At 38.3% G+C, this 26,263-nt stretch overlaps 1 protein-coding gene across 1 annotated transcript in view; it reads right to left on the bottom strand.

Moving 5' to 3' along the window:
• Positions 1 to 26,263, bottom strand: part of PIEZO2 (piezo type mechanosensitive ion channel component 2) — a 285,292-nt gene that overhangs the window by 38,806 nt on the left and 220,223 nt on the right. Inside the window, exons 24-34 of the mRNA XM_066546251.1 lie at positions 25,929 to 26,129; positions 24,692 to 24,896; positions 24,450 to 24,551; positions 23,815 to 23,980; positions 14,253 to 14,496; positions 12,974 to 13,070; positions 11,011 to 11,170; positions 9,154 to 9,243; positions 7,003 to 7,124; positions 6,113 to 6,184; positions 1,983 to 2,086 (exon numbers count right to left, since the gene is read on the bottom strand). Coding sequence (XP_066402348.1) covers positions 1,983 to 2,086; positions 6,113 to 6,184; positions 7,003 to 7,124; positions 9,154 to 9,243; positions 11,011 to 11,170; positions 12,974 to 13,070; positions 14,253 to 14,496; positions 23,815 to 23,980; positions 24,450 to 24,551; positions 24,692 to 24,896; positions 25,929 to 26,129 — 1,563 coding nt within the window. The remainder of the gene's footprint in view (positions 1 to 1,982; positions 2,087 to 6,112; positions 6,185 to 7,002; positions 7,125 to 9,153; positions 9,244 to 11,010; positions 11,171 to 12,973; positions 13,071 to 14,252; positions 14,497 to 23,814; positions 23,981 to 24,449; positions 24,552 to 24,691; positions 24,897 to 25,928; positions 26,130 to 26,263) is intronic.

The raw sequence follows: 26,263 nt of genomic DNA, 5'->3' as shown, positions 1-26,263 counted from the left end.
GCAGAAAATATTAATAAATAGGATCTCTTTAATTACTGTATCTAGAATACTAAGAACAAATTTACATGCATGAACTTCAATATGAGAAAAAGATAATTTATGTTGTTCACATTAAAATTTCAATTATATGACTCTTAACTGCATGCATTCTCTAATATTTAAAATCTCTAAGTTAACCATTGAAGGGGCTACTGGACACAATTTACCCTGAAAAAAAAAGATCGTACATTCAAAAAATTCTTTAAAAGAATCTACAACAAAGTTCACTTGGCTAGTATTTTTACTAAGACCTTGTGCATGATGATGGAAGGCAAAGAAAGTATGATGACCATAGATGAACAAACTTTTCATGAAGAAAATAAATTTTCTGTTTTTTACAGTCCTCTGGCTTTATTATATAAAGCCATCCAGCATGTTTATATTGCATATACTGCAGAACAGGCCATCTATCCAGAACATCTGACCAAATTCTGAAATAATGAACAGATTCTCCATCCCCAAACTGATAGTTTCAGGACTGAGATGAACAAAAACCCAAATCCCGGCATAAATGAAACAATCTTGTTAACTTCTGACCTCAAGTTTAGACCTCTTTAGCTCAGTGCTTGGCACCAGCACATCTATACAAAATGCTGTCACCAATTTTTTTATAAATCAGCAGAAACAAGAATGAAAACTTTCCTCTATTACCTGCATGAAAACCAGAAAGAAAAATGACCTAGAAAGTCATGAGCCATTTTTGTGGTCCAAGGTAAGTTAAATGCAAAATATATTCAAAAAAATAGTGCAATACTAGAAAACAAAACTTACTCATCACATTATTTTGATCTAGATTTTTTTTTGCATTTATTAAGGTCAGATTTTTTTTCATGTCATTGCCATGCAGACAGTTTAATCAATGTAGCCAACTGGCAATGTTAATATATAAACAAAGGCACATTCTGTTAATGAAAAAATAAAACTTTTCTTTCTCTAATTCAGTAATGTTGTCTGGGAAGCTTTGTTTGAAAGGTTTTGGCTTAGGGGATGGAAAAGCATGGAGGCAGCTTCTTGCTCTTGCTTGGGTTGAATGTTCGGCAATGCGCCAGTTCCACCGTGATGTGAGGTTGGATCTGGATGGGAATTCTCAGCTGGAAAAAGCTGCTTCTTTGATTAAGCTTTTGAAGCTACAGACCTGAAAAATTTCTGCAGCATTTCAAAAAGGTTCTTCAACCAGTGAAACTTTAATCTTTTAAAAGCAAAAGCAAGTCCAGATGTAGGAGTATTTCACTAACTTCTTCACCCACATTTTTCATTTAAGCCATTCAGTATATCTGGTATTGTCTAACACCAGCCAGTCCACATGGAGGAAATCAGATAGGAAACCTCAGATATCTTTTTAACATTACAATATTGTCCTGCACCAGCACAGTCTGGCACTAAAAATGCAAATATATTAATTAACACTGCCCTGAAAATGAAAGAAAATAAATGGATGTAGTCTCTTTTTGTAATTTTCTAATCCAAGGACATATTTCTCTGGCCCACTAGGTCGAATGATATTTTTTAAAATTAAGTATGTATTCTTTTCCATGAAAACATGCTTATTTTGGGGATTATTTCTTCATGGAATGATAACATCTCCTCAAAACTAAAAAACCACTGGAGGCATTCCACAGTAGCATCAGAGGCAAGTCAGCTTCCTCAACTGTCTTTATTGAAATGAAGAAAAAAGTAAAGCTTGGGTTCTTAGCCTTTGTTTTTTGAATTTTTGTTATCTTCATAAGTGACTGAAGATATGACTCTGGTATAGTTTTGGTAAGAATTTGGCAATATTTAAAGCATAAGGCAAACTTACATTTTAGATCAGCAAGAAATTTAATTTCCAATACATTTCAGGACTACTTTATAGGAATTGGCAGCTTTAACATATGTGCCTGTGTTATGAGAAATATACATTTTTTTTCCGGATGTCAATAAGACAGCAAATTACCATAAAGTACCTGAAAAGCAGATTTTTTTCGCGGCTCTTCCTCTTCTTTTTTTTCCTCTTCCTCTTCCTCTTCACTATCCGTCTCAAACAAATAATAATTTCCACTTCTGACCACTAAGTGAAACAAAATATTTTTTTACTTTTCTGAAAAGTTCTATTCTCAACTCCCCCAAGACCTATGAACAGGTAGCCAGTCATTTAAAAATTCATAACCAGGAGAGGTGAAAACAGAGAAGAAGCAAGAGATGAAAAGGTCTCAGGTAATTTATTTGATGTTAGTCTGCAATGCTTTGGGCATGAATAAGAACTATACAAGAACTAAGGAAAGCATCCCTATAAAAAGAAAATGTAAAGAAAATATTGTAACATTTTTGGTGAAAAATGACAATTAAGTCTAAATTTATTGGGGACTTATGATTATTTGAGGGAGTAAAAAAAAGCCCAGCAGGTAAGTAAATGAACTTATATGAACAGAACCACTGGACAAAAAATACAGAATTTCTCTTTCAAACACTGAGGGAATCCTTTAAACTAGGCAATGGGATAGTATTCTTTTGATGAGGTAATGGAAAACCTTGGCTTGTTTAAAACAAATCCCTTGGATTCTATTAACATGATTGCACATGAGTTTCAATTTTTTGCCCATGGATTCAGAAAGATTCTGAAACCTTGATACAGCATAGGTACACAGTGATTAAGCTAGGCCTTATATCCTTGAACAGAAGCAATGTTTTTACTTCACGGATGGCAACAGGCCAACATGAACAAACATGGAAAACAAAAATAAAAATAAGGTAATGAGCAAGAGAAAAATAAAAATCACAGCATTACACTCAGCAGTGAAAACTGGTAATTAATTGCCACATTTAAGCTGAAATATTTGAAGGAACACTTATTTAGACAAAAATTTACAAAATCTTGATATATGTCTTTACATAAAATTATATCTATTCATCATTAGAGGTCTCTGGAAAAGTAACAGTTGTAATTCAATCATACCTTGAATTCTACACAGATCCTGTGTGCACAGATGATCACATATAACTAGTCATAAACCTCAGGGTAAGGCTGTGAAATTTGCCAGAACCGATCTTTGGATCATAACTTTGCCATCTAAAACTCCCTCACAGAGGGAATTTTGTGCCTCATGTGTGCACTTATGATTTTTAGCATCAATGAATGCCCTGCAGAGGGACAGAAAGTCCACTCCAGCCATTCTAATTGTTGCACTGAGGTGAAAAGAAATTTTGGAAATTTCCTGGATGAAACAAATGGATTTTTGGTGCTGAGCCTTCCAAAAAGGCCCATTTAAAATGCGTTGAAGAGATGAAAGCATTTTAAGAGCCAGTAGTCTGCAGTTCTCTTTCATAAAATGGTATCTCGTAGTCAGCAACAGAAATTGTCAATGCAGATCAGCTGGGTAAGGTTTGACATTAGGGAAAACCTCTATGGCAGTACAGCTTTGTAAAGGCTCAGAGTAGCACTCAGTCAGACTTGGAATGCCTGATCTGGAAACAAATAAAACTACATTGATCTCCCTACACATTTTTTTAGGTTAAAGCATATCTGAGGGGACACTCCAATGTAGCAGTTCCATCCCTTTTACAGCTCAAGAGAGAGGTATGATTGAATAGCAATAATGCATTCTTGCACACATCAAAATGGAGCAAGTGGCGTGTCAGTCACCTACAAGGCTTCCTGAAGAGACCCAGTTCTACAGGTAACACAATTCATGGCCAGACTGGGCTTGGGAGACCCCTCTTGTACTGTAAAATGTGGCTTCTTCCTACTGAGAAAAGGGTTGTACAGGCTTTTCGTGGGATGAGATGGAGGATGCAGAAGAAAGCATGATCCCATCATCTGCTTGTGCCCGGGGGAAAGAGCTCCCCAGGACAGCTGCAGTCACCATCTTCTGCACTACATCAGACACAACTGTGTGACCCAGGAGAATCTGAGCATGTGGTCCTAACTCCTGCTCATCTTTGTGGGACTTCAAAAATAATCCACAAGCACAGGAGGAACCACACCACCCTACCAGGGAGATTGTGAGTGACTGTCAATGAGGAAACCCTCACTGATATTTTTATCTGCTCTACTCAGACTCAAATTCATGAATGTTTTAATTGCTACAATATACAAAATGAGGTCTCTTTCTGCACAATAAAATTATAGCAAGTGATATAAATATAACAATAAAAATCTAAATTTAAAACTTCAAGCTTGAGTGACTTCAATGTTTGCATATATACACCCACAAACCCATTTTCTGAGGTGAAGAATGGCGCTGAATGCTGCAGTTACAGTGGTGTTCCAAAAAGAATGAGTGGGGAATATCAGTCTATTCCCAGTCTGCCTGCCTGTAAACACCCACTGTCAGTGCCATGTGTCAATGAGTGTGGATGCAAGCCATGTGGCAGGAAATTGCTGGCTGTAGGGTCAGGGTCTGTGATGTTTCCCACAAGGTTTTGCATTATTGCAGTAAATAATTTCAAGAATGCTCAATATTTAAACACCAAAATGCAACTTGCCACCTAAGAACATTAAATAATGAGAACAAAATAAGTAAAAGCCAAAGTCAATATCTCTCTGTGCAATTCTTCTTAGTACAAAATCAGTGGTGAATAAACCAGAGACCATATCCCATTCCTTCAAAGTTATGATAACTTGAAATTCTATAGAAAAAACTCACAAATTATAGTTTTTATTTGTTTTTTCGTTGTTGTTCTAATGAAATTATGGGACAAGAATTTTATTCTCATAAGCCTTTTGAAAAGGATAGGTCTCTCTAAAGTGGCAGTGTGCCCTTTAGAAAAACAAAAATAGAGGCACAGTTTACTTGTGACTTGATAGAAATAAAGATCCCATGTTCTGGTAAACACTGCTGGCAAATATATGTCTGCTGAATTTATAAATAAATACATGTAGGTAAATGAAGCGGTATGTAAATGTGTAAAATTATGACTTGGAGTAGCTCTTAAGCTAAATGACCAAACAATATAGACATTCATATTTTTAATGGCATGAAACTGATTTGGGGGGTGGGGTTATGTTGGATATCAGGAAGAAATTTTTCACCCAGAGAGTGGTTGGGCACTGGAGCAGGCTCTCCAGGGAAGTGGCCCCAGCATCAGCCTGTCAGAGTTCAAGAAGCATTTGGACAATGCTCTCAGCACATGGTGTGACTCTTGGGGATGGGCCTGTGCAGGGTCAGGAGCTGGACTGGATGATACTGATGGGTCCCTTCCAACTCAGCACATTCTGTGATCCTGTGTTTCTATGGTATAACTCTGATCAGTGCCCTACATTAAAGTACTTTTTTCACATCTTCAGAGGTTACTAAACAGTTCATGTCTGATTTCATTCAACAAACATCCAATTGAAGCACATTTGACTTGAGATTGCAGTCTACTCAGTTTTCCTCTTCTACCAAATCCATAACGTAGCAAAGAACTCTATCATATGACTGGGCTGGGCTACAAACAAATTGCATCATAATGCACCAATTATATGAGTGACACATGCTAATAATTTCTTGTGCACAAGGCAAGACATATTTTTGCTCTTGGGTAAACACAAAAAAAAATGGAAATAGCAAAACAAGTGGCATCAACCACACATTGAAGTGGCATAAGAGAGATGGAGCTGAGCTGTACACAGCCTATTCTATGTCTTCCTGCCTTTCTGTGGTGCTCAGATTTCTATAGTTGATACTAAAATGACTGAAAAAAAGATGTATGATATGTGTATATGAAAAGGAAATGATGACTAATCTTAGAGTGCATTGGCAAACTTTCACAGTCACATTGTTAAATATATCGAGCTCTGCAGTATCGGGGAGTTGAAACCTTTGAGGTCAAGACAGATTCTTTTCAGCACATGTTTATCTGATGTGATATTTTTCTAAGAATGCTCAAAGTATCATGAACTAGCTATGCTTCCAACACACAGAAGTTCAAAATATAGTGAAATTCTTTGAAGATTGGAAAGTAGAAATCACTATTTGAAAAAAACCCCAAGCCTTCTATCAAGTCACAATCACAAAATCAGGCATAAAACAAACAGGCTATGGGAATGCCTTCATTCTGGTCAAGGATATAAGGGTTAAATCCACATATTTGTAAGAGGATTGAGAAAACCTACTGGAAGCATGATCAACCCAAGGCCGCCACCACAGCTTTTTTTTGCCCTTGGCTTTCTCTTTGTCTGCATCTCCTAAAATAAAATATGTTCAAATATTAATTTTACAAAATGAGAAACATATTTCTTACACTGATTAATAATTTTTAATTTCTCTCAAAAGAGCTAAAATTTCATGAGAACATCAGATGTCAGGTCTACTGAATACATTTATTATTAAAATAATTCAAAACCATGACCACTAAGCAGAAGTACTCTGATTTATGCAGTAGTTAAAACAGCATTCTACTCTAAAACAGCTAAAAAGTTGGGTTTTGTGTTTTAAAGCATACTGTCACAGTTGACTGTAATTTAAAGAGGAAAAAAATTTCCCTCCTCTCAAATCCCCTTATATTTCAGGCTCCAAAAATTTTTAAATCCACTAACTGCTGATCCCAGGTCAATGCTGGAAATGTGGCACTAGATAGGTATGATTTTATCTGTGCCCATGATTTTAAATAACATTTAAAAGCACACAAAAATTTCAGTGACTGAAAAAAATCCAGAACAGTATCCAGAAAACATTGCTGGAAAAATGTTGGTGCTATCTATTTGTAAAACTGTGGTTTATAGATAATGACTTTTACCAAAACAAACCTCTGACTCTTTTCAGCTCTTTGCCAACAGCCTGAAGTTAACCAAAAGTATCCTCCAAGTGAACCATTTTCTCTAAACCTTGTTACAGTACATAACACAGATTTTTTTTTTTTCCTGAATCGAGCCTGAAACTGATACTCAGCTAACAATGTTGTTATGCACTGGCACTGGCAGTTTCAAGAAAAATTTACCACTTGTCCAACTAGCAGTTCTATCAGATCCTTATGGAAATATGGTACAGGAGTAGCTAATGGTACCTTCATCATCTTCTTCAGAAGCCTTCCGAATCTCCGGCCCCTCTGAGGACTCCTGGTTCATGCTCAGCATCCTCTCTTTTCCCTTCTTGTATTTTTGCTGCCTGGCTTTGATGCGATCCATTCTAGCAAAAGGAAGAATCTCATTAGATTTACACCTTCACCCACCCTGGAAAACAAGCATTAAACACACACGCACACAAACACACACACACACACACACACACACACACAAACACAAACACAAACAAACACATGCACACATACTCTGCAACACTTCTGAGGGAAATATTCCTCACTGTCATTAGTCCTGTCCTTAAACAGAAGGAGTTACATTGCTCTGAAGGGGCTGGCTGGGAGGACCAAGAATAGTTCCCTCTGTTGGTCAGTGAGAGCTGGGTTTCCTGCTATCATGACTGCTTTACTTTCTCCCACTCAACTCTGTTATTATCATTTAAAATTGCTTTTCCTGAAATTTGCAACTCTGAAACAGGGATTTGGTTGTTCCTGTACTGCTTGTACTACATCTTCACCCTTTAAGATGATTTGTCTCAATGGACATCAGTGACAAATGGTGTCCCTTGGGGGTCCAGTGATATTTTTACTGTTTGGGGATGAAGTGGGATCAAGTGTACCTTCAGCAAGTTTGCAGATGACACCAGCTGTGTGGTGGTGTCGGCACAGCTGAAGGATGGGATGCATTTTGCAAGGATCTGGACATGCTCAAGAAGCTGATGTACAGGAACCTCATGAAGCTGAGTAAGACCAAATTCAAGGTGCTGCACCTGGGTCAGGAAAGCTCCTGACATCAACACAGCCTGGGGGATGAACTGGCTGAGAGCAGCCCTGCTGAGAATGACCTGGGGGTGCTGACAGATGAGAGGTTGGACATGAGCCTCACTGGGCAGTCCCAGCCTAGGAATCCAGCTGTGTCCCAGGCTGAATCCAAACCAGAGCAGGTAGGAGGGTGAGGGAGGGGATTCTGCCCCTCTGCTCTCATGAGACCCCACCCACCATGCTGCATTCAGCTCTGGGGTGCCCACCACAGGAAAGACATGGACCTGTTGGAGAGAGTCCAGAGGAGGCCCAGAAAGGTGATTAGAAGATGAAGCACCTCTCCTACAAGGAAAGGTTGAGGCAATTAGGGTTGTTCAGCCTGAAGAAAAGGCTCTGGAGAGATCTTATTGCAGCCATTCAGTACTTGGAGAGAGCTTATAGGAAAGATGGGGCCAAGTATTTTTGCAGGGTCTGTTGTGAGGACAAAGGGCAATGGTTTTAAACTGAAGGAGGATTGCTTTGAATTGGCTATAAGGAAAATGCTTTTACAATGGGGGTGGCAAAACCTGGAACAGGTTTCCCAGAGATGTGGTGGATGCATATATATATAAATTCATTAAATACATACATCCCCAGACATATAAATTCATTAAATACATACATCCCCAGACACATTCAAGGTCAGGCTGGATGGGGCTCTGAGCAAACTGATCTCTTTGAAGATGTCCCTGCTCATTACAGGGGGTTGGACTAGGTGACCTTTAGATTTTCCCCTACAACTCAAACAATTCTATAATTATGTGATTCTATATAGGTAGAAAATATGGTCCCTGCAATCTTCCCATGATTCTTCCATTATGCAGCGTGGAAGAAGCTGTCATGAGTGGGCTTTGACACTTGGTTAGGAATCAGTTAGGGCTTTCCATGCATTGTGTTGAAGGAGTTTTGAAACTTTTTTTTGGAACTTTCTGCAGTTACCAAAGAAATTGTTGGCTGTATGCAAGAGAAATCAAAGTGACTTATGGGCTGTATAAAGAGAAAGGATCTCCAAGCCACTTGAATCGAATGCAAATATTTTCAGTGAAGGTAAATATATATTTTGCACTTAAACACCACAGGAAGAACCACAAATAAAACAGAAAGAGCAGTCATGCAACAATTTTTTCCAGGAATACAGATAACAGATATACAGAACAAAATTCTAGTAATGGTAAAGCATTTCTATAAAAGAAAGTGGTGGATAAATACCAGAAGCCAGTATTTCTATCAAAATCTCTATCAAAGAAAGTGCAAGATAAGTACCAGCAATCAGTTAAATATGTATATACATATGCATAGAAATATGCATATATATATATAAATGCATTAAATACATACTGTCTTTTCAGTTGATCCATTGATTTTTTTTCCTCTTCAATTCTTGCCTTTACAGCCTTGACAATTGTAGCCTGAAAAAGCTCAGCACCCCTACATCAGAAATGGGACAGAAAAAGAAAAAGGAGAGGACACGTTAAATGTTTCTAAGTTTTCCTTATGGCAACTAATCACAGAGAATTCTATGTTCCTTCTATACATGACCTTATCTGCATCAAACAAAACTAATCCAGGACTTGAAAGAAACAATCAATTGCTCTAAAATAGTAACATCTTTACATACAATCATTTCAAGATCTTGGCCCAAATGTTGCGAACCCTACTCAGCCTGTAAGTTCCTCTAGCAGCTGCTCAAGAAATTCAGTTTCCAGTCCTCAAAACACAGAACACAAGTAGGTTCAAGGATGAGGAAGGATTTCTTGCACATCCTCAGGATTTCTTTATAGTTATTTCAGCTTTATAATCACCTCAATCCCCTGCCTCAGTCCTCCTGGAAGTTGTGAGCAAGGTCCAGCTTTATCTAGGACCATGGTAAGCATATATTCAGCTTCACTTTTACCCTCTGAAAACTATGGTGCTTTCAATCTGACGATAACAAACCCTGGAGCAAGTTTCTGATGTGCCAAGAGAATCTGGCTTTCCACCCCATTACATTAGAAATTTAATTGGTTCATTGATTTGAATGTTATGACCATTCTTCCTAATTCACACATGTACTTTTAAGGCTCTTAAAGAGTCTTAAAGTCTCTCTCAAAGAAGTAACCTAGATCTAAAGTCTTTCTTTTGTCAGGGATTCAGTAAGAAAAGCTATAATTTTAGAAGTCTACTCTTTCATTCTGGATGCACATTTCCCTATATAGGACGTATTTTGATACTCATGATTTTGCTTTATGCTGTTTTCACTGTGAAACCAGCACACCAAAAGAGGTACAAAAAGAGTACAAAAAATGCTATTATCCAGCATAATTTGGCATCAGCACTGAAATTCACTTCAGAACAAAAGCCTAATGCAATGTGGGGTGGAGATGCAGCTCTTTTTGTAGCTCTCCTTACAGGGCTGAATTTTGTTTATTACAGGGAGCTAAACATGTCCCCTTCTTAAAATGATCCCTGGAAGAGGAAGATAAAAACGACTTCATTTCATTACATACAAGCGAAATTTTTCCTGAAATACAGTCAGAAATCAATGTCTGTATGTCTTTTGAGGAAAAAAAAAGCCATAATACATTTATTCCAATATTAACAAAAAATTTCTTGGAAACCCTATGGAAATTAATACCATTATTTCATTCCTCATCTGCCTTCATATCATAAACCAGAAGAATGTTTGTGCTAGTGATGGCTATGAGTTAATGCTTGTGGTGTAACAGGCCAATGAGGTTAACACTTCCTTGCCAAACCTGGTCAGTGTTCAGTGATGTGACACCTCCCAAAAGTGCTCCCTTTTCCTCCCAAGACATAAGAACTTTCCCGTCTTCCTCATCCTCTCTCCTTCTTGAGATGGGATTTCTAAGGACAATTGTCTCAAGCTCTGACAGCAGAATATTTTCTTTCCAAGACTTAGAAACTCTGGAATTCTCTCTCATGCATATCAATGTTGAGAGAATGCTGCAACACATTTTCAGAGCTTTTAACAGGAGCAGCAGATGGCATTTGGTAGAAAGAACTGTTTAATTCCTATTAGATTCTCAATTAATTTGTTTTCTTGTGTCAAAGCTGGGTTTGCAGTTATGAATTTAGCATGGATTGTTTAAATCAATGTTAGAGGACTGTTTTGGTACTGCCTATCATAAAAACTAAGTACTGCCACTATAAGAGATTTGAGCTGTTTAATTTAATTTCTTTTAAATTTTCTGTTACCTTGATGCTAATATCTGAGAAGCTTTTATATCTGCAACCACATGAAGGAAGTAGTAACTCATGAAGACTCTTCTTTGCAGCAACAGGAAAGCAAAACATATACTGTCCCAAATGATTCCTGCTTCACCACTGGGCAGTTTACAATCTGGATTGCTCGTTGCTGGAGAAAGACACCATCAGTGTTAAAAATTCTTTCATAATGTTTAATGAATTAAATAATTCTAGCCTTTAAAATTATTTGAATTATTTTAGATTTTCCTAAAGAAAATTGTCATGCATTTCCATTTGAGGTGTACCATAATTTGTTTTACAACAAACTGAAAAGCTTCCAACAATGTGATGTCCCATGTGCCACTGTCCCACAAGTAAGAATATCACAGAAGTGAACCATTTGCATATAAATTCACCCTACTTTAGTAAGTACTTGAAAAAAAAAAGAATGGAAAAGGCACATTTTTTGTTGCACTGAATTATTTGATTTCAGTGTTTCCTGAAATGGCATATATCAGTTTTTTGTCCTATTCTCTTCAAAGTGACTTTTTCTCTCATTTTTAAATTAAGAATGCTATCAACAGGAGAAATAAATAGTTTATTTTTGTCAAAATGACTTTTTGACTGTCACCACTGATTATTTTTATTTTTCCTCTCCACAACTCAGTTCAATGCTCCTTTCCATTGCATAAGAGAAGAAATATTTGAAACCACAAAACTGCTTCCTTTGGGGTAGGACACAGGCAGAGAGGAAAACCCATTCTTCCTACCCCTAGATTTTGGCTTGGGCTATTTTTTCTTCCTTTATTCTCTGTAAGACAGTTCTCTTGGGGATATTAAAAAATTAAAACTGGGTTTTGTGGACCTGGACTATAAACTCCATGGCCTATGCTGCCCTATAGAAGGCAGTAGAAGGACTCCAGGGACAGGCTCTGGCTTGAAGCTGGCTTTTCAAGCAAGCAAGCCAACCTAATAGCTCTGAAAGGTCAAACTCCAAGAGCTTCAAAGCCTGCTGTGTCCAAACTCAAACTGGGTGGGAGTTTGAAAACCTGTGCCTAAGTTTCTGTTGCTGCCCAAAATGTTTTGGATAACACAAGAATTCCTGGGCACCTCTCATCCTGTGAATTTGTGTCTTCCTATTTACTTTCTTTTGCCCTGTTCCACACTTACCTATTGGGATCAATCACGACTACAGGAATTCAGAACTTTGCTGCAGACTCACTAGGCTGAAACAGCTCTTTAAATTCAGGAATAAAACAAACCAAACCCAAAAACACACCAAAAAAACCCCTTCAAGTGTTCTCAAACTGTTAATCCAGGGTGTCAGGACAAAGTGGAGACAAATTAATAGCTCACTGAGATGTGAAGGGTTTTGCTCTCCATACTTCATTCTTCCCTTCTCTCACCTCCATCCACAGACATTATCCACTCCATTCCTTTTATCACCACATGAGAATAATCACAAGGAAAAAAATTGCCTAAACTCTTTATGCATGCAGAAACTTTATTACTTTCATGCCATTTCAGTGAGCTGAAGTGGTTTCTCCTTTGAACCACTGAACCCTGGTACACAGGGAGGAGTGGGAACCCGCACTGCACACAGGGAGTGCAGCAGGGAAAAGGTGCCCTCTCCATGCAGTGATGGTGAGCTGACCTTTTAGCTCAAGATGTACAGTAAACCAGGGTATCACATCACCTGCATTTATGGGAAAATGTGTCAAGTGCCACTATCTGTGAATTGTTCATTTACAGCAAACGCTGGCTGTGGGTGGATGTCTGGGCAGTTTTCTCTGTATACGTGTCCCCCTTGTTTCTGTGAAATGTTTTCAATATTCTGTGTTGCTAATCAATATAAGTCCATGATTTTTCAAAAGGTAATACATCAAGGGATGGCACAACTTAAATATGGTAGAAGATTTTAAGGTGATCCTTTTTTTATAGAAAATCATGGAGAAAAATACGCTGTACTTACGAATATGGTAGCCTTTAACTGTACAAGCCAGGCTAAATGCCTGAATCACCCAGCAGCTCTTCTGAATTAATGATTCAATGTAGCCACATGCCCCTATCTGCAAGTAAAAGACAGTTTTTTATAACAAGACATAGCAGTAATAAGGATAAGAAAAATTACATCTTTTTACATTACATGAGAAATAATACAGCCAAGGGCAGTTGAATTATTCTCATTACTAAAAGAGCTTGGAAAAAAGAGTGGCTTTACCAGTGACACACAAACTAGTCTTAGACAGAATTTGATTTTTTGATTATTAGTGAGACAGGAGGTATGTGGGGCTTGTTTGAGTTTTTGCACAGAAAGGGACACATCTGGCATACAATGCAATGTGACAACTAAGCAACTTTTATAAATGACTTATTCTTGCAAACATACATGGACAATTTTAAGACACGTAGCTCCACTGAATTCCCAAGCATAAAATGAAGCACATATGTAAGCATTCAGAACATTTGCAAATTCAAACCACCCATAAATCAATTTTATATCAGTGTAGTGACTTAAATAAATGTAAAAAGAAAAATGTCTGTTCTTTGCAGTCCAGCACTAAAACTGTTCAAAGCTAAAAAGCAACTGCCAGGAATAAATCTAAATTTATCTTTCAAAAAGATTGAAATTACTGGCTTGTCTTAATCACCTGTCAGTACCACTGCAAGAATAAATATAAAAGACTTAATTAATCCAAGAAAATTCTTTCATATTTTGCAGAAGAATTTGACATTTAATTATCAAATACATCTGTTTCCACCTGAATTTCACACTAGTTCTAAAGGAAACAGGAATGGAGTTTGTAACTTTGTACTCAACTTCACTAATTACATCACATCACACAACTGCATCTCATACTAGTTTGAAAATTCTTTATTTAAATAAATTTTCCAATTAAATGTGCACTACTTATCAACAGTATGACTAATTTGCACTTCTTACTCATTTTTCACTCCACTTTTCATGAGACTTCTAAGGAGAGACTTCATTAGGCAAAGAAACCAGAACCTGGCCCTTAGAAAGTAGCTCGTGAGATTTTACAAAGCCTGACTGAGCACAAGGGTGCACATTTCCCTATGATGGATATGCACTGCCATTCCCTAGCAGTGCTGAACTGAAATGGAGACTGCTTTGGGCTTGCAGAAGGCTATGGTCCCAAAAAAGGACTTTTAATGACTGCTCAGCGCACTGTGCACACTGCCAATGAAACAGAAGTGCTGAAGGCAGAGGAAAGGCATCAGCTCCCTACCGACAGGATGTTCTTCATGGTGATCACGAAGACATTGTAGGCAATCAGCCAGTCCCAGTAACGCAGAATGCTCCTGATGGGCTTCAGCAACAGGTCTCCACCAAAGAGAAGGAAATAGAAACAGGCCACCAAGTAGCCCATACAGAATATGCTGATCCTTGTGGTTCCCGTGATGAAGATTATGGTAAGCACAAACCAGAAGAGGTAACTAAATATTATCACCTTATACATGTCTAAGTAGGACCTAGAAGTAAAATAAGGAGAAAAAGTTACCATTTTTTTTCTGAGGGTAATGCTATCTTTCCTCTTTCTGCATCACTGGCTGACACTTGTGCCATGGTCTTCTGGGCATTCTCACACTTCAATATTTGTGCAGGCACTGACCACTAACACCACAGTCAGGGGGTTTGGTTCATGCACAGGTCTGCCTGGGTCACACATTTCACTCCAGCTCCTCCCTGTGCATAAGCACCTTGCTACACCTGGTCAGGGTGCTGTGCTGTGCTTGCTGCAGGATCAAGCCTTGCACCATGGCAGGGAGGACATCCCGTTCTCACCAAAATTCATGGGAGAGGGATATTATCTGCAATACCATATATGAGATCTAAAGGCTGTCTGAGATTATCTTTCAAGAAGTCTGAGAAATAGTATAGCAAATCTATTTTAAAAAGCCAATTATAGTACACCCCTGCAAACAATTCCATATTTATTGATGACTTCTAGGGAATTCAGCCTGATCAAAAGACTAGTTTTCATAAAAAGCTGCTAAAAATATATTTCTCTAACAGAGATCAACTGCAAAAGTTTTGAGGGGGAAAAAAGTTTCTACAGAACAGAAATGTGATAGAATTTACTGAAACATTTACCAGGAAGCTCTGAGAGAGAGCTATCTGAAATCAGCCTGGCCCACAGTGGGAAAGAGAGAGAAACAATTTGGTGTTTTCAGATTCCTTAAAATGTTGACTTAATATTGAGTCAGTGAGCTTTCAAACAAGAATGTCTGCCAAAGGCAATACCAAATACTACATATAGCTAAACACTGCAAAACCAACTAATTCTTAATTTCTTCCCATTTATAATGTTTTGATTTCAAATCTAACTGTATTTTCAGAGTCTGTTCACCCAGGCTGCATAACTACATTTGTCAGGAAACCAGGCAGGGAGACAGAGCTACAGGAGTGCACATATACCTGAGCCAAACCATGTAAGGAGCAAATGAACTAAATGCACTGTATGAAGCCACATAAAAAGGCTCCTGCTGCTTGATGTTCTCAGGCTCAGAACTTTCTAGGAGTATGTATTTATAGTCTTACATTTATAGGCCTGTATTACACATTTTACCAGAGAGGCATTTAATGAAAGGTAAAAAGAAAGCTCCTTTATGTTTATTTCCCACAAATATTTAAGAAATTTGTCATCTACTGCCTATGAAATCTAAAAATATCATGACTTTGGAGATGTTACTGGGTTCTGGGTGATAAAACATTAACAAAGAATCAATATGTGCTGGGACAATAAAGAAGACATCAGTCAAAGAGGTCTTCATTAACTTGATGTGCATTAGAAATGGTGCTCTCATTGTTTCTTCAGAAAATAATATTCTGTTTGATATTCCTTTAATAATAATTATTGGTGTGTAGGATGGCTAGGAAGAGATCACTTTCCTGACACTGCTCTATTTCAAAAGGCTTGTCCTTTGCTACCAACAAAATGCATCAGCATATTTTGAGAAAAGCCCAAAATGGAATCAAATTGATCCAAAACACAGCAATGCCTTAATACTCATCAATAAGAATGAACTGACTCTTTGAGACAAACGTGACTGTCTCAATCCAAACTTCCCAACATATACATGTGGCATTTGCTTGGGTCATAATCAGCAGCAGGTATCACTTAGAGTAAAACTTCTGTAAATTAGAGAGAATATGAAAAGGAAGACAATAATCTAACTACATTTTTACTATGATGGTAGCCATTTGCTACATTTTAGCAGTCATCTAAAATATTAAATATACCTTTTCTTCTTATATCCAAAATATGCATTAAATATAATAGCCTTAGGCATCTCTAAACCAACCAAACAACAAGACTGCATGTAATGGAAGAATTCTTAGAAGGGAGGAGGCACTACAACGGTGTCAAGTGACAAATGATACAGTCCTTAAAGATGGAAAGCAATCTGACTTTTATAACTCTGCAGTTACAAGCAAATCCAACAATAAAAATGGCTCCCAAGAATTAATCTTGGAGTGGACATCTCACAGATGGTGTTCAAACAAGTCAGCCAAAGCACACCTAAACAATGAAGACCACCAACCATCCAAGGTACTTCTGTGCTATCCCAAGAGGGTGGCCACGTTGAACATAATGGAGAGAACCACTCAAGTTGTTTCAGGTAGAAAATCTGTTTCTTTCAGTTACAATATGCAAAATCTTGTCTGTTGCAGCATAGAGTCATGCATACCCCTAATTTTCACTAATTGGTATGGATAGGTCAAGGGCCATAAGAGCAGGAACAAAGACATGTCTTGGTGGGGAGATCTCTACATGTTACCTCTCAAATCATTTGACATGTTCTCATACATAAATCTTTAAATTCTGTCTCAAAGCCCAGAACATTAGGAAGCGAGGAGTTTCGGATACTTGCCCTGGGATCATAATGCAACAGTGGGAGGCTGAAGGACAAAGACCCCCCAACAGTTAAAAAGACCCTACACAAATCCTTGAGGACAGATGAGGTGCTCACCCTCTGTTTAAAAGCTTTCACACAGACTGAAGAAAATGTTAAATCTTCGATAGCATATACTGTGATTTTATGCTTTCACTGCAGACCACATAGATTGTTAGTTTAATGTCATGTAAATCTTCCAAACTCCCATTTTCTAAGTGTTCTTTAAACCTCCCTTCATTCACCAAGAGCAAAAGGCCACCCTCAGGATGTGATATCTAACAACACACCTTAGAAATCTGCACAGCTGGTTCCCAAGGGGACAGTCCCACCCCTGGTCATCCCTTCAGCTCTGCATTTCAGCCTCTTTTTTGTCTTTGGCTCTTCAAAATGGTTTCAAGAAAAGAATTTGCAAAAGCTTATTTACTTTGAGGGAGGACAGAAGGAATGGATACTTTTCTGCCCAATTAGCCTCCGAGCTCACTCAGTGCTGGTGTGATGAATGCAGAAAGGTGGGAGGGTGCAGTGGGAGGCCAAGAACACAGACACACATATGAGTAAGATTAGCCACTACACCAGTGCACCAAAAGCATCCAACTATGGCTTTGACTACAGCATGACAGCCTCTGAATGAGAAATTACACAGAAGAAACCTGAAAGATTAATGAGAAATAAAACCCACTGATTTTCCAACAATGTCATTAGTAGAATCCACTAATACTCTGGATAACATTTTGGAAAAAAATACCATATCAATTGGCTCAAAACCAAGGAAGAAAAAGTCTGAAGTTCATTCCACACATCCATCAAAGCTATTTTAACTTCAGATGGCTCTCTATATCAAATTATCTGCTTTTATTTTCTAAAGTTTTATTGGTCTTACCATGATTGTTTCAATATTTTATTTCCACAGGAATTAATTTTTAACTGTAATATAATGCAGCCTGTTGCAGAGAGATTGCTCTAGGTGTAGTTGTTTTCCTGGCATGCTACATGATGTGTTTGGCTATAACCAGCCTAGTGTCTAGACCTCTGCCTGCAGGCACCAAGAGGTGCTGATGCTGCAGCCAATAATCCCTTTCAGGAAAGGTATTTGTCCTCAGCCAAATGTCCTGCCTTGAAATTTAGGGGAAAAACACACTTCTGCTTACACACTGGTGAAAGCCTTTTTTGGTGATGGATGCAGCTCAAGGGTTCTTCATGCTGGAGGAGCTGCTGTTGTGTAGTTTCACTGTTTTTCCTAGTAGCCCCCTGCTTTGAGCATGATACCCACTTTCATATAACCCCAAGGCTCCTCCAGTAGCCATCCTCTGATGACATACTGTCCCTACACATATGTGTTCAATAAGCTTCACCTACTCCCAGATTTCTTCTTTCTTCCATATCTCCGGTTCCTCACACTCTTAGCAGCCTGTGTGACCCTACATCAGAGCTTGTTTCCCCTCCTAATCTCAACATTACTAATGTTCCCAACCCAGCTTCCATCACCAAACCCTCCCCCTGGAGCTCTATTTCAGCTTTCAGAAGGGAGTTCTGTTGATTTTCCCTCTGCCAATAGCAGCATCTAATCTTCTGAGAATTACCTCCCTTATATCAATGGACTTCAAATCTAGTCTTGTGGATCCCATAGGTCTTTGTTCCTACTACTTTTGTTAAACCCTCTCAAGGAACTGATATTCTTTTACGATTACTTTCTTACCAATGAAGTCCTTCCTTCATGCTTGTATCCACCTTAAAAATACCCAAATTCACAACTGTGTTATTTGTTGAAGCTCATTTTTTTAGCAACAGAATGTTTATCTGCTTTAAATATGACAGGAAGCCTGTAATGCTCATTTGCAAGTCCTATCTCACTAACCTAAGTTGGAACACGGTTCCAAAACTGGCATTACAGATGCCTTTCTGACACTTTACCTGACTCCCCTCATGATGGTTCCCAGAGTACAGGTATTAAAGAAGACAGTTTAATGACTTTTTCTGCTTCTAAGTGGAAAAAAGCAGTTACAATCCCAAGCTTTTTTCCCCCTTGAAAATGTCTAAGAGAATGTCTGAAAACTGCTTGGGAACTGAAATGAGAATTTTCCAGCATTAGAGACTGTGGGAAAGGATTATCCTCAGTGAGGTTGCTTTAAATCCTGTGTCATTCTAAAAGCTCCTATTTCTATTCTTTGTTCTTATTTCTGTTTCAAAGTCCTTTGGATGTGCACTCCTTTGGGGTCAAGCACATATCCCCTGGGAAATCTGGGGGTGGAAAGACAAGAAAATTTCAGGAAATCTCTTAGACTATTTATCAATGTTGAACTCAAGTATTTCTCCAGAGAGAAGAAAATGAAGCATTTTGGAAATATGTTCCTCTTCTGCCATTGTTTATGTTGCAGCTAAAAGCTTTTTATCCATGTCTACTAGAACAGTGACCAAGTAGTATCTTCTCAAGCAAAGTGACACTTCAGAAAGGGTGCCTTGGTCTGCAGCTGCCATTCTTTTACATAGCAGTAAATACACATCAGGCTTCTCAGAAAACACAAGAATACCAAGCATAACTCTTTAAATTTTTTTTTTCTTCTGCTTCTTTATTCATAACCAGGTTGTCTTCTCTTACTGTTTGGCTCTTTCCGACTGACTTTTGGAGAAATGCCATTATTAATTTCACTTGCTTGGATAAGGATTGAAGCAAGTTCTTGTCCATACTACTAAATGTTTAGACCGTTCTCAAACTTCTCTTGAAAAGCATAAGAAACGTTTTTAGACAAAGCCCTTTCAGTTCCAAATTGTCTTGGATGGAGGCCATATACACACATTTACTTCTGAGGTAGATCTTCAGTGGATTACCCAGAGCTTGAGAGTCCTTCTTTTAAAGATTTATAACTCCTAATAAAATATTCAGTCACCTTAAGGTACTGTCATCTATCGGCCTATCTACTGGTGCTTCTTTGAAGCAAATTAAGCACTTAGGATTGCATATATGCAGTACAAACTCTCAAAAATAATGTAATCTAAAGCCTGGGATAATCTATATTGTAGTGAAAGCACTGAAAGAGACACTTAAGAGCTCAAAAAGAAAGGTAAGATACCTTGAGGAACACAAGAACTATTATGCAGTTCCCACTAAAAGAAGGTCTGTTTATACTTAGGGACATCATCCTACATGTTCCCATTACACATTCATGCAGCTAACACTACAAAAAAAACCCACAAAAACAAAAAAGAGAAGTTATAGCTTAAAATGGGGTGGAAGGAAGACCTGTAAAACTACAGATGAGTAAGCCTTCCCTCTGTGTTTGGGAATATCACAGAGCAGGTCTTCATGGAAGCAATGTTAAGGCATATGCAAGACAAGAAGGTGATGGCTTTACTAAAGGAAAATTGTACCTGTCCACTCTGGTGGCTTTTTTAGGATGGAATGACTGCAACACTCTATAAGGTCAACAGAAAGAGAAATGTAATCTACCTGGACTTTTGTTAAACCTTCAAGATGGTCCTACACAACATCCTTGACTTTCTAGACTGCAGTGACATGGATTTGACAAATGGACTATTCAATGGTTAGAGAACTGGCTGAATGGATCAGCAAGAGAGTTGGGGACAATGGCTCTATGTCCAGGTGGAGGCAGGTAACAAGTGGTGTCTCTCAGGGCTCTGTCCTGGGACAGGTGCTGCTCAATATCTTCCTCAGTGACACAGAGAGTGGGAATAAGTGCACCCTCAGTAGGTTTGCAGATGGCACCAAGCTGAATGATTCAGTTGGCACAACAGAAGAATGGGATGCCATCCAGAGGGATCTGGAAAAGCTTGAGAAGTGGGCCCATATGAACCTCATAAAGTTGAACAAGTCCAAGTGCAATGTCCTGCATCTGAGACAGGGAAATCCCACACATGAGCACAGACTGGGAGAGAAATCCATTGACAGCAGCTGTGATGAGAAGGACTTGGGGGTTCTCATGGATGAAAAGCTGGACACGAGCTGACAATTTGCACTCACATCCCAGAAAGCCAGCTGCATCCTGGGTTACCTCAAAATACATCAAGGGAGGTGATTCTCCCACTCTACTTTGCCCTTGTGAGATACCATCTGGAGTATTGTGTTCAGGTCTGGGGTCCTCAGTCTGTTAGAGTGAGCCCAGAGGAGGTCCAAGAACATGGCCAGAGCACCTCTCCTATAAGGAAAGGCTGAGAGAGTTGGGGTTGTTCAGCCTGGAGAAGAGAAATCTCTGGTGAGATTTCACATTATGTTCTTCTAGTAATTAAAGGTGTCCTATAAAAAAAGGAGAGAAGTGTTTACACAGGGATACAGGGATAAGACAAGGGGAAGGGTTTTAAGCTAGAAGAGGAGAGATTTAGATTAGGTATTAGGAAGAAATTCTTTACTCAGAGTGTAATGAGGCACTGGAACAGGTCACCTGGAGTTGTGGATGCCCAACCTGGTCTAGTGGAAGATGGCACTACTCTTGCTAGCAAGGTTGGAATTAGATGATCTTCCTTTGAAATGGAAGGTCCCTTCTATTTCAATGCAAACCAGTCTATAAGTCCATGAGTCCCTGCCCAAATATCTACAAGAAAAGATATTATAAACAGGAATATCTTTTGTTCCTGAATGTGTTACTTTAATGGGCTTTCTAGTAATTAATGATTCATTTTTCAAACAAAAATATCCCCGTTCTTTTCTCTTTCTCTGCCTTGTTTTCCTTCTTCTCCTTATTCACACAACATAAAACTGTCACATGAAATGATTTCACAGATTTTTGACATTTAGGTGGAAAAAATATAAAGTGATCACAGTTTATTTGTACAGCTCCACTAATGGGCTTTTTGATTTTCTGGAGCTTTTTGTACTCTCAATCAGCAACATTACCTACTTCCTAATACATGCAGCAAACTCCCAATTAAATGGTTCCATTTTGTTAATCACCTCTCCACATGTCTCCTTGGTCAGCACATACCCAGCAGTGTGTCTGAGTGGATGTCCTGCCAAGCTTCAAGTTGATGCATCCCATGCACATGAACCAAACCACAGAAATTAACCCAAAGGATTGTGGAGAGGCAGAAGGCCAGTTCAGCTTGAGCTTTGCTTTCCTGACTCTGATTAGCACCCAAAATCTTCAAATATCCTCTGTGTTTCAAATTTTCATGTTTGTCCATTTGGGTATATCTTATACGGATGTTTAGAATTACCTATCAGATTCCAGAAAACATTGAAAAGATCCCAAAAGAAGCTGTTTAAAAAACAGTGGTTTTCTTGTCTTTTTCTCTTCTAAAGACAGCTTTAGAACACATTCCCATCAGTAACAAGTTTTTTGGAGGAAAATTCAATCTTTCTGTCAGAAACCAGTGATGGTTTTTACCAGTGACTAAACATACCAGTGTGCCCAATGCAACTGCTGTGTCATCCTTTGCTAAGATGGACACAACTGCAGTGGCAAGAGAAAAACTCAGGCAACCTCCACTATGTTTCCTCTTAACCAAGCCCTGTTTGTTAGCTATCTTTTAGAAAGCATTCTCATTTGATGAAGCTTTTTGAAGAAAGAATAATATTTCTCCCTTCCTGCTTATGTTACTGAATCTAGAGCACTGGGTCCACTGTGTAGACTGGAAATTCTCAAGGGGGAGAACTGCTCAACCTTTGCCCAGTAGCTACTATAAATCTCTGGACAAATGAGTCAATTGAATGTTTCAATCTAACAGAAATAGCATGATCGTCCTAAAGATCCTGGGTAGGACTTCCAGTGATACCAGTTGATTGGTAAAAGAAATAAGTCTGTCATCAAAAGAACGATTCTTACAGACATTAGTTCTAGACATTTTTGTATTCCTGTCATACTCAGACATCTGTTGGTAACATGCATTCACAGATCAAGTCTGACAGAACACCACAGCTAAGAAATCTTACTCTTCCCATTTACTCTTGTGAGACTGCATTAACTTTCAGAGACAACTTCAAATAAGAGCATGTCCAGCAAAATTTAGAAGAGCTGAGCTAATCTGTGTTTTCTGAAATGAGCACACAATGGAACAGTTCCATTGTTTGAAGGCTGTTCAGAACAGATTGCCTCAAGCTCTGTCCCTTTATGTGTTATTCACCTTCTTAAACAGCCTTGTATGCAATGCTCAGGAACAGGACATGTCAGTTGTCCTTCCAAGGCACTTCTATTGTTCTTATGCCTAGATGAAATAGCACAAAGGTCAGTCTCTTAGAGTGTTATTTTGATTGTGCTTAGACAACAACTCCACAGGACACAACTGATGACTTTTTGGCATTAAACACATACATGGGAAACTGCAGACTACAATGGATTCTTGCTAACATGTCTGTGTTTGGGGAAAAACAGCAGAGCACTTAAGTCCACCATAAATGCTGCCCTACTGGGCATTCATGGAGGGAAACTCAGATTTGAGTACCAAGATTTTTCCTGGAGTTGGAAATAGAGAGGGTTAGATTAATCTAACAGTCAAACTACTCATTTTTCTCAAACATTCTAAATCCACATGTGCACAGATAATATGCAGGAACTTGTGACCTAAAGGTGAATGTTTTGCAATGTGTTGGTTATCCAAGACGGTGGTGGGACATGATGATGTTAAAGGTCTTTTCCAAACTAAACAAGTCTATGATTCTGTGAATGCAGGCTTTCAGGCAAATTTATCTCTGAACTTCTCTGGAGAGCACTTAAAACAATCATCAGTTTTAGGAAGATGTGTTTGCATCCACCCTTTTCTAAACCAGATGCTGAATACCCAGAAATTAACTATCTGCTCTCTCAAACAGTGGTATGTTAGACGGGAACATACATGGATACAAATTCCAGGGAAAATTGGAAGCTATGAGAATGACTTTTAGCCTAGTGAACTTTGTGAAAATGAAGCACTGTATTTTCCAAGTGTTTAAGATTCAGTTTTTACCGGCAGTGGATGAAGTCAGGAACAGGATTATGCTGGCTAAAAGATGCTGCATCAAGGTTCATGCAAATTTCCACATTGTCTCCAGCCATGATTCGTACTGCAGCTTTATTTTCATCCTCAAATGTCTGCCTTTGCAAGGATGCACACAGAAGCAGCATGAAGTCATCTAGGAGAAAGTAGTGATTGCAAGGAAAAATTCAGTCACCAGCATAGGTGTAAGGAGAGTTGTGGTGTATCCTAATGTAGTTACCAGACTGTTTTCCCACACTTTGAACCTCCAAGACTGAGTGGTTTTCAATGCAATCAACTCTGAATTGAAATGTATTAATGCCTTTAGGTTTTTTTACCTGTCATTGTCTATGACTTTTATGGAGAAATAAATGGAAAAAGGGGAAATATTCATACATTTTTATATTGAATTATTTAAAAAGGGATACAGGAAAAGCAGATGCAAAAATTACTAACTCTGTAATTTTTTCTAGTACATTCAAAGCCATGCTTAGTATTCAATCACCCAAAAAATCTGTCGTCTTGCTGTTGAAGTGTAAATGAAAGGCTGGCTTCAAATTCCACTGTACAGATGATTTAAGCAAAGGATATATAAACACTTTATAACAATGTGCTAAAATACTTACACACAAGGAAGACAGGGTTTGGTCTCACAATGAAGTCTGGAAAGTATAACCACTTTATGATGTTGGAGTTGAAGTTGGCATTGCCACTTCTCCATGGATAGTCTGTGTGGCAGGAGCATGCAAAAATTCAATCAGTACTCCATAACAAGTACTTAATCCTTTTCTTCAGAACACTTGCCAATTTTCCAGCATTTTTTCTATAAAAGCAACAAGCAGTAATTTTACATAAAGGGTGTCCTTACCTTTACAAGGAGCAGGTGGGATGCCAATGCAAAGGAAGTATTGGAATGTAATGATGCATGTTAGAAAACAGCAATATTTTGGCCAGATCTCTGCAATAGCTTTTCTCCTACGTCGATACAATACAGCAATCAGCCAGAAAGCATGAATCATTGCATAAAAATCCATCCTTTGACCAATTACATTCACTGATAGAAGAAAACAGGTCTGGAAACAAAGTAAAGAAACATAAACAACTTTTACAACCTCATGACTAGTCAATACAGCAATAATAAATTATTGTGGATCCTGACAGAATCCCTGAATGTGCCTGTGTCTGACTGCAGGAACCCTGTCCAAAACAATATGCTCCAACAGCAATTTCCACCACTCCACCCAAACACCCAGATTTTTTATACACTTCTGTCTAGAGCAGGTGTGATATCTAAAGATACTAGAAGGAAAGAGCCTTGTCACAATAGCTAGTATGTGAAATGTTTAATTGTTGCCAAGCAAAGAACACATTGCACAGCCACATATTTTGATAGGATGTATAGATGTGGAAGAGGAACTATTAAGATTGGTACAATTTAAACGTGTCCTCATGTAGGAAATGGACAAGGCATTTGGACCATACAGGTTCTATCAGTGATAGACAAATTCAATTTCTGCAAGAAAGCTTTAGTTTTCCATTATTCTAAAGGCTCTGCATTTCAGCATTTCTGCTCTCTGGCTTCACTGAAAGCAGTCCCTTCACTCAGTTCCATGAAACATGTTTTGAAACTTTGTGAAAACTTCATTTATTCAGCGCACTATGCTATTTTGGCTTTCTCTCTCCCCAGATTAGAATGATTTAAAATTATTTCCCAAAGGAAATAACTTGCTGGGCTTTTAAAATTTTTATTCATTCTTAATCCTCAGATGGCTGTGAACAGTTTACTCCATTGATCATAGTGGCAGTAATGTTTAACAGATAGGTCAAGAGCATCATTACGATTAAATTTAGGATGCATTACTCTGGGAGTTGCCTCCTTCACATAGGCATAGAAAATTGTGAACAATCATTATTTATGGAAAGATTTTTTGAAAGTACATTTCATGTGCACATGAACAAACGGACAAGGTAAGGAAACAGAGATGACTAACATGAATGATGACTAATAAGCCTCTAGATGTCAAACACAACCCAAGCTACTATTCAAGAATACCACATTCAAAAGGTTTGGAATGTTAATCTAAAGAAAAGTAATGCATATTTACCTCCAAACCAAACTTGTAGAAGAAGTAGTTTATGAAATACTTGACACAGTTTACAAGTCCATCATCCAGATGTGCTCTTGTAATATCATGGAAAATGGTTTTAGTCACAGGTGCGGTGAGGTTATTTCGACATCTGTAGTATTCTTGGTGACGGTAGATTGTAACTTCAAAGGCCAGAATAGCCAGCATCAGTAAATTATTCTATGGGAGACAATGAGGAGAATATTAAAAAAAAGTCAAAGCCACAAGAAGCAATAAAAGTTTCTGATAAGTATAAACCCATTAATACTCTAATTGATGTTATCACTGAGGACTTCTGCACTCCAAAATGCACT

This window comes from Molothrus aeneus, chromosome 1 (assembly GCF_037042795.1).
Source record: "Molothrus aeneus isolate 106 chromosome 1, BPBGC_Maene_1.0, whole genome shotgun sequence".
NCBI lineage: Eukaryota > Metazoa > Chordata > Aves > Passeriformes > Icteridae > Molothrus > Molothrus aeneus.
Note: the sequence above shows the minus strand (reverse complement) of the source record. Positions and strands in the feature narration are given on the sequence as shown.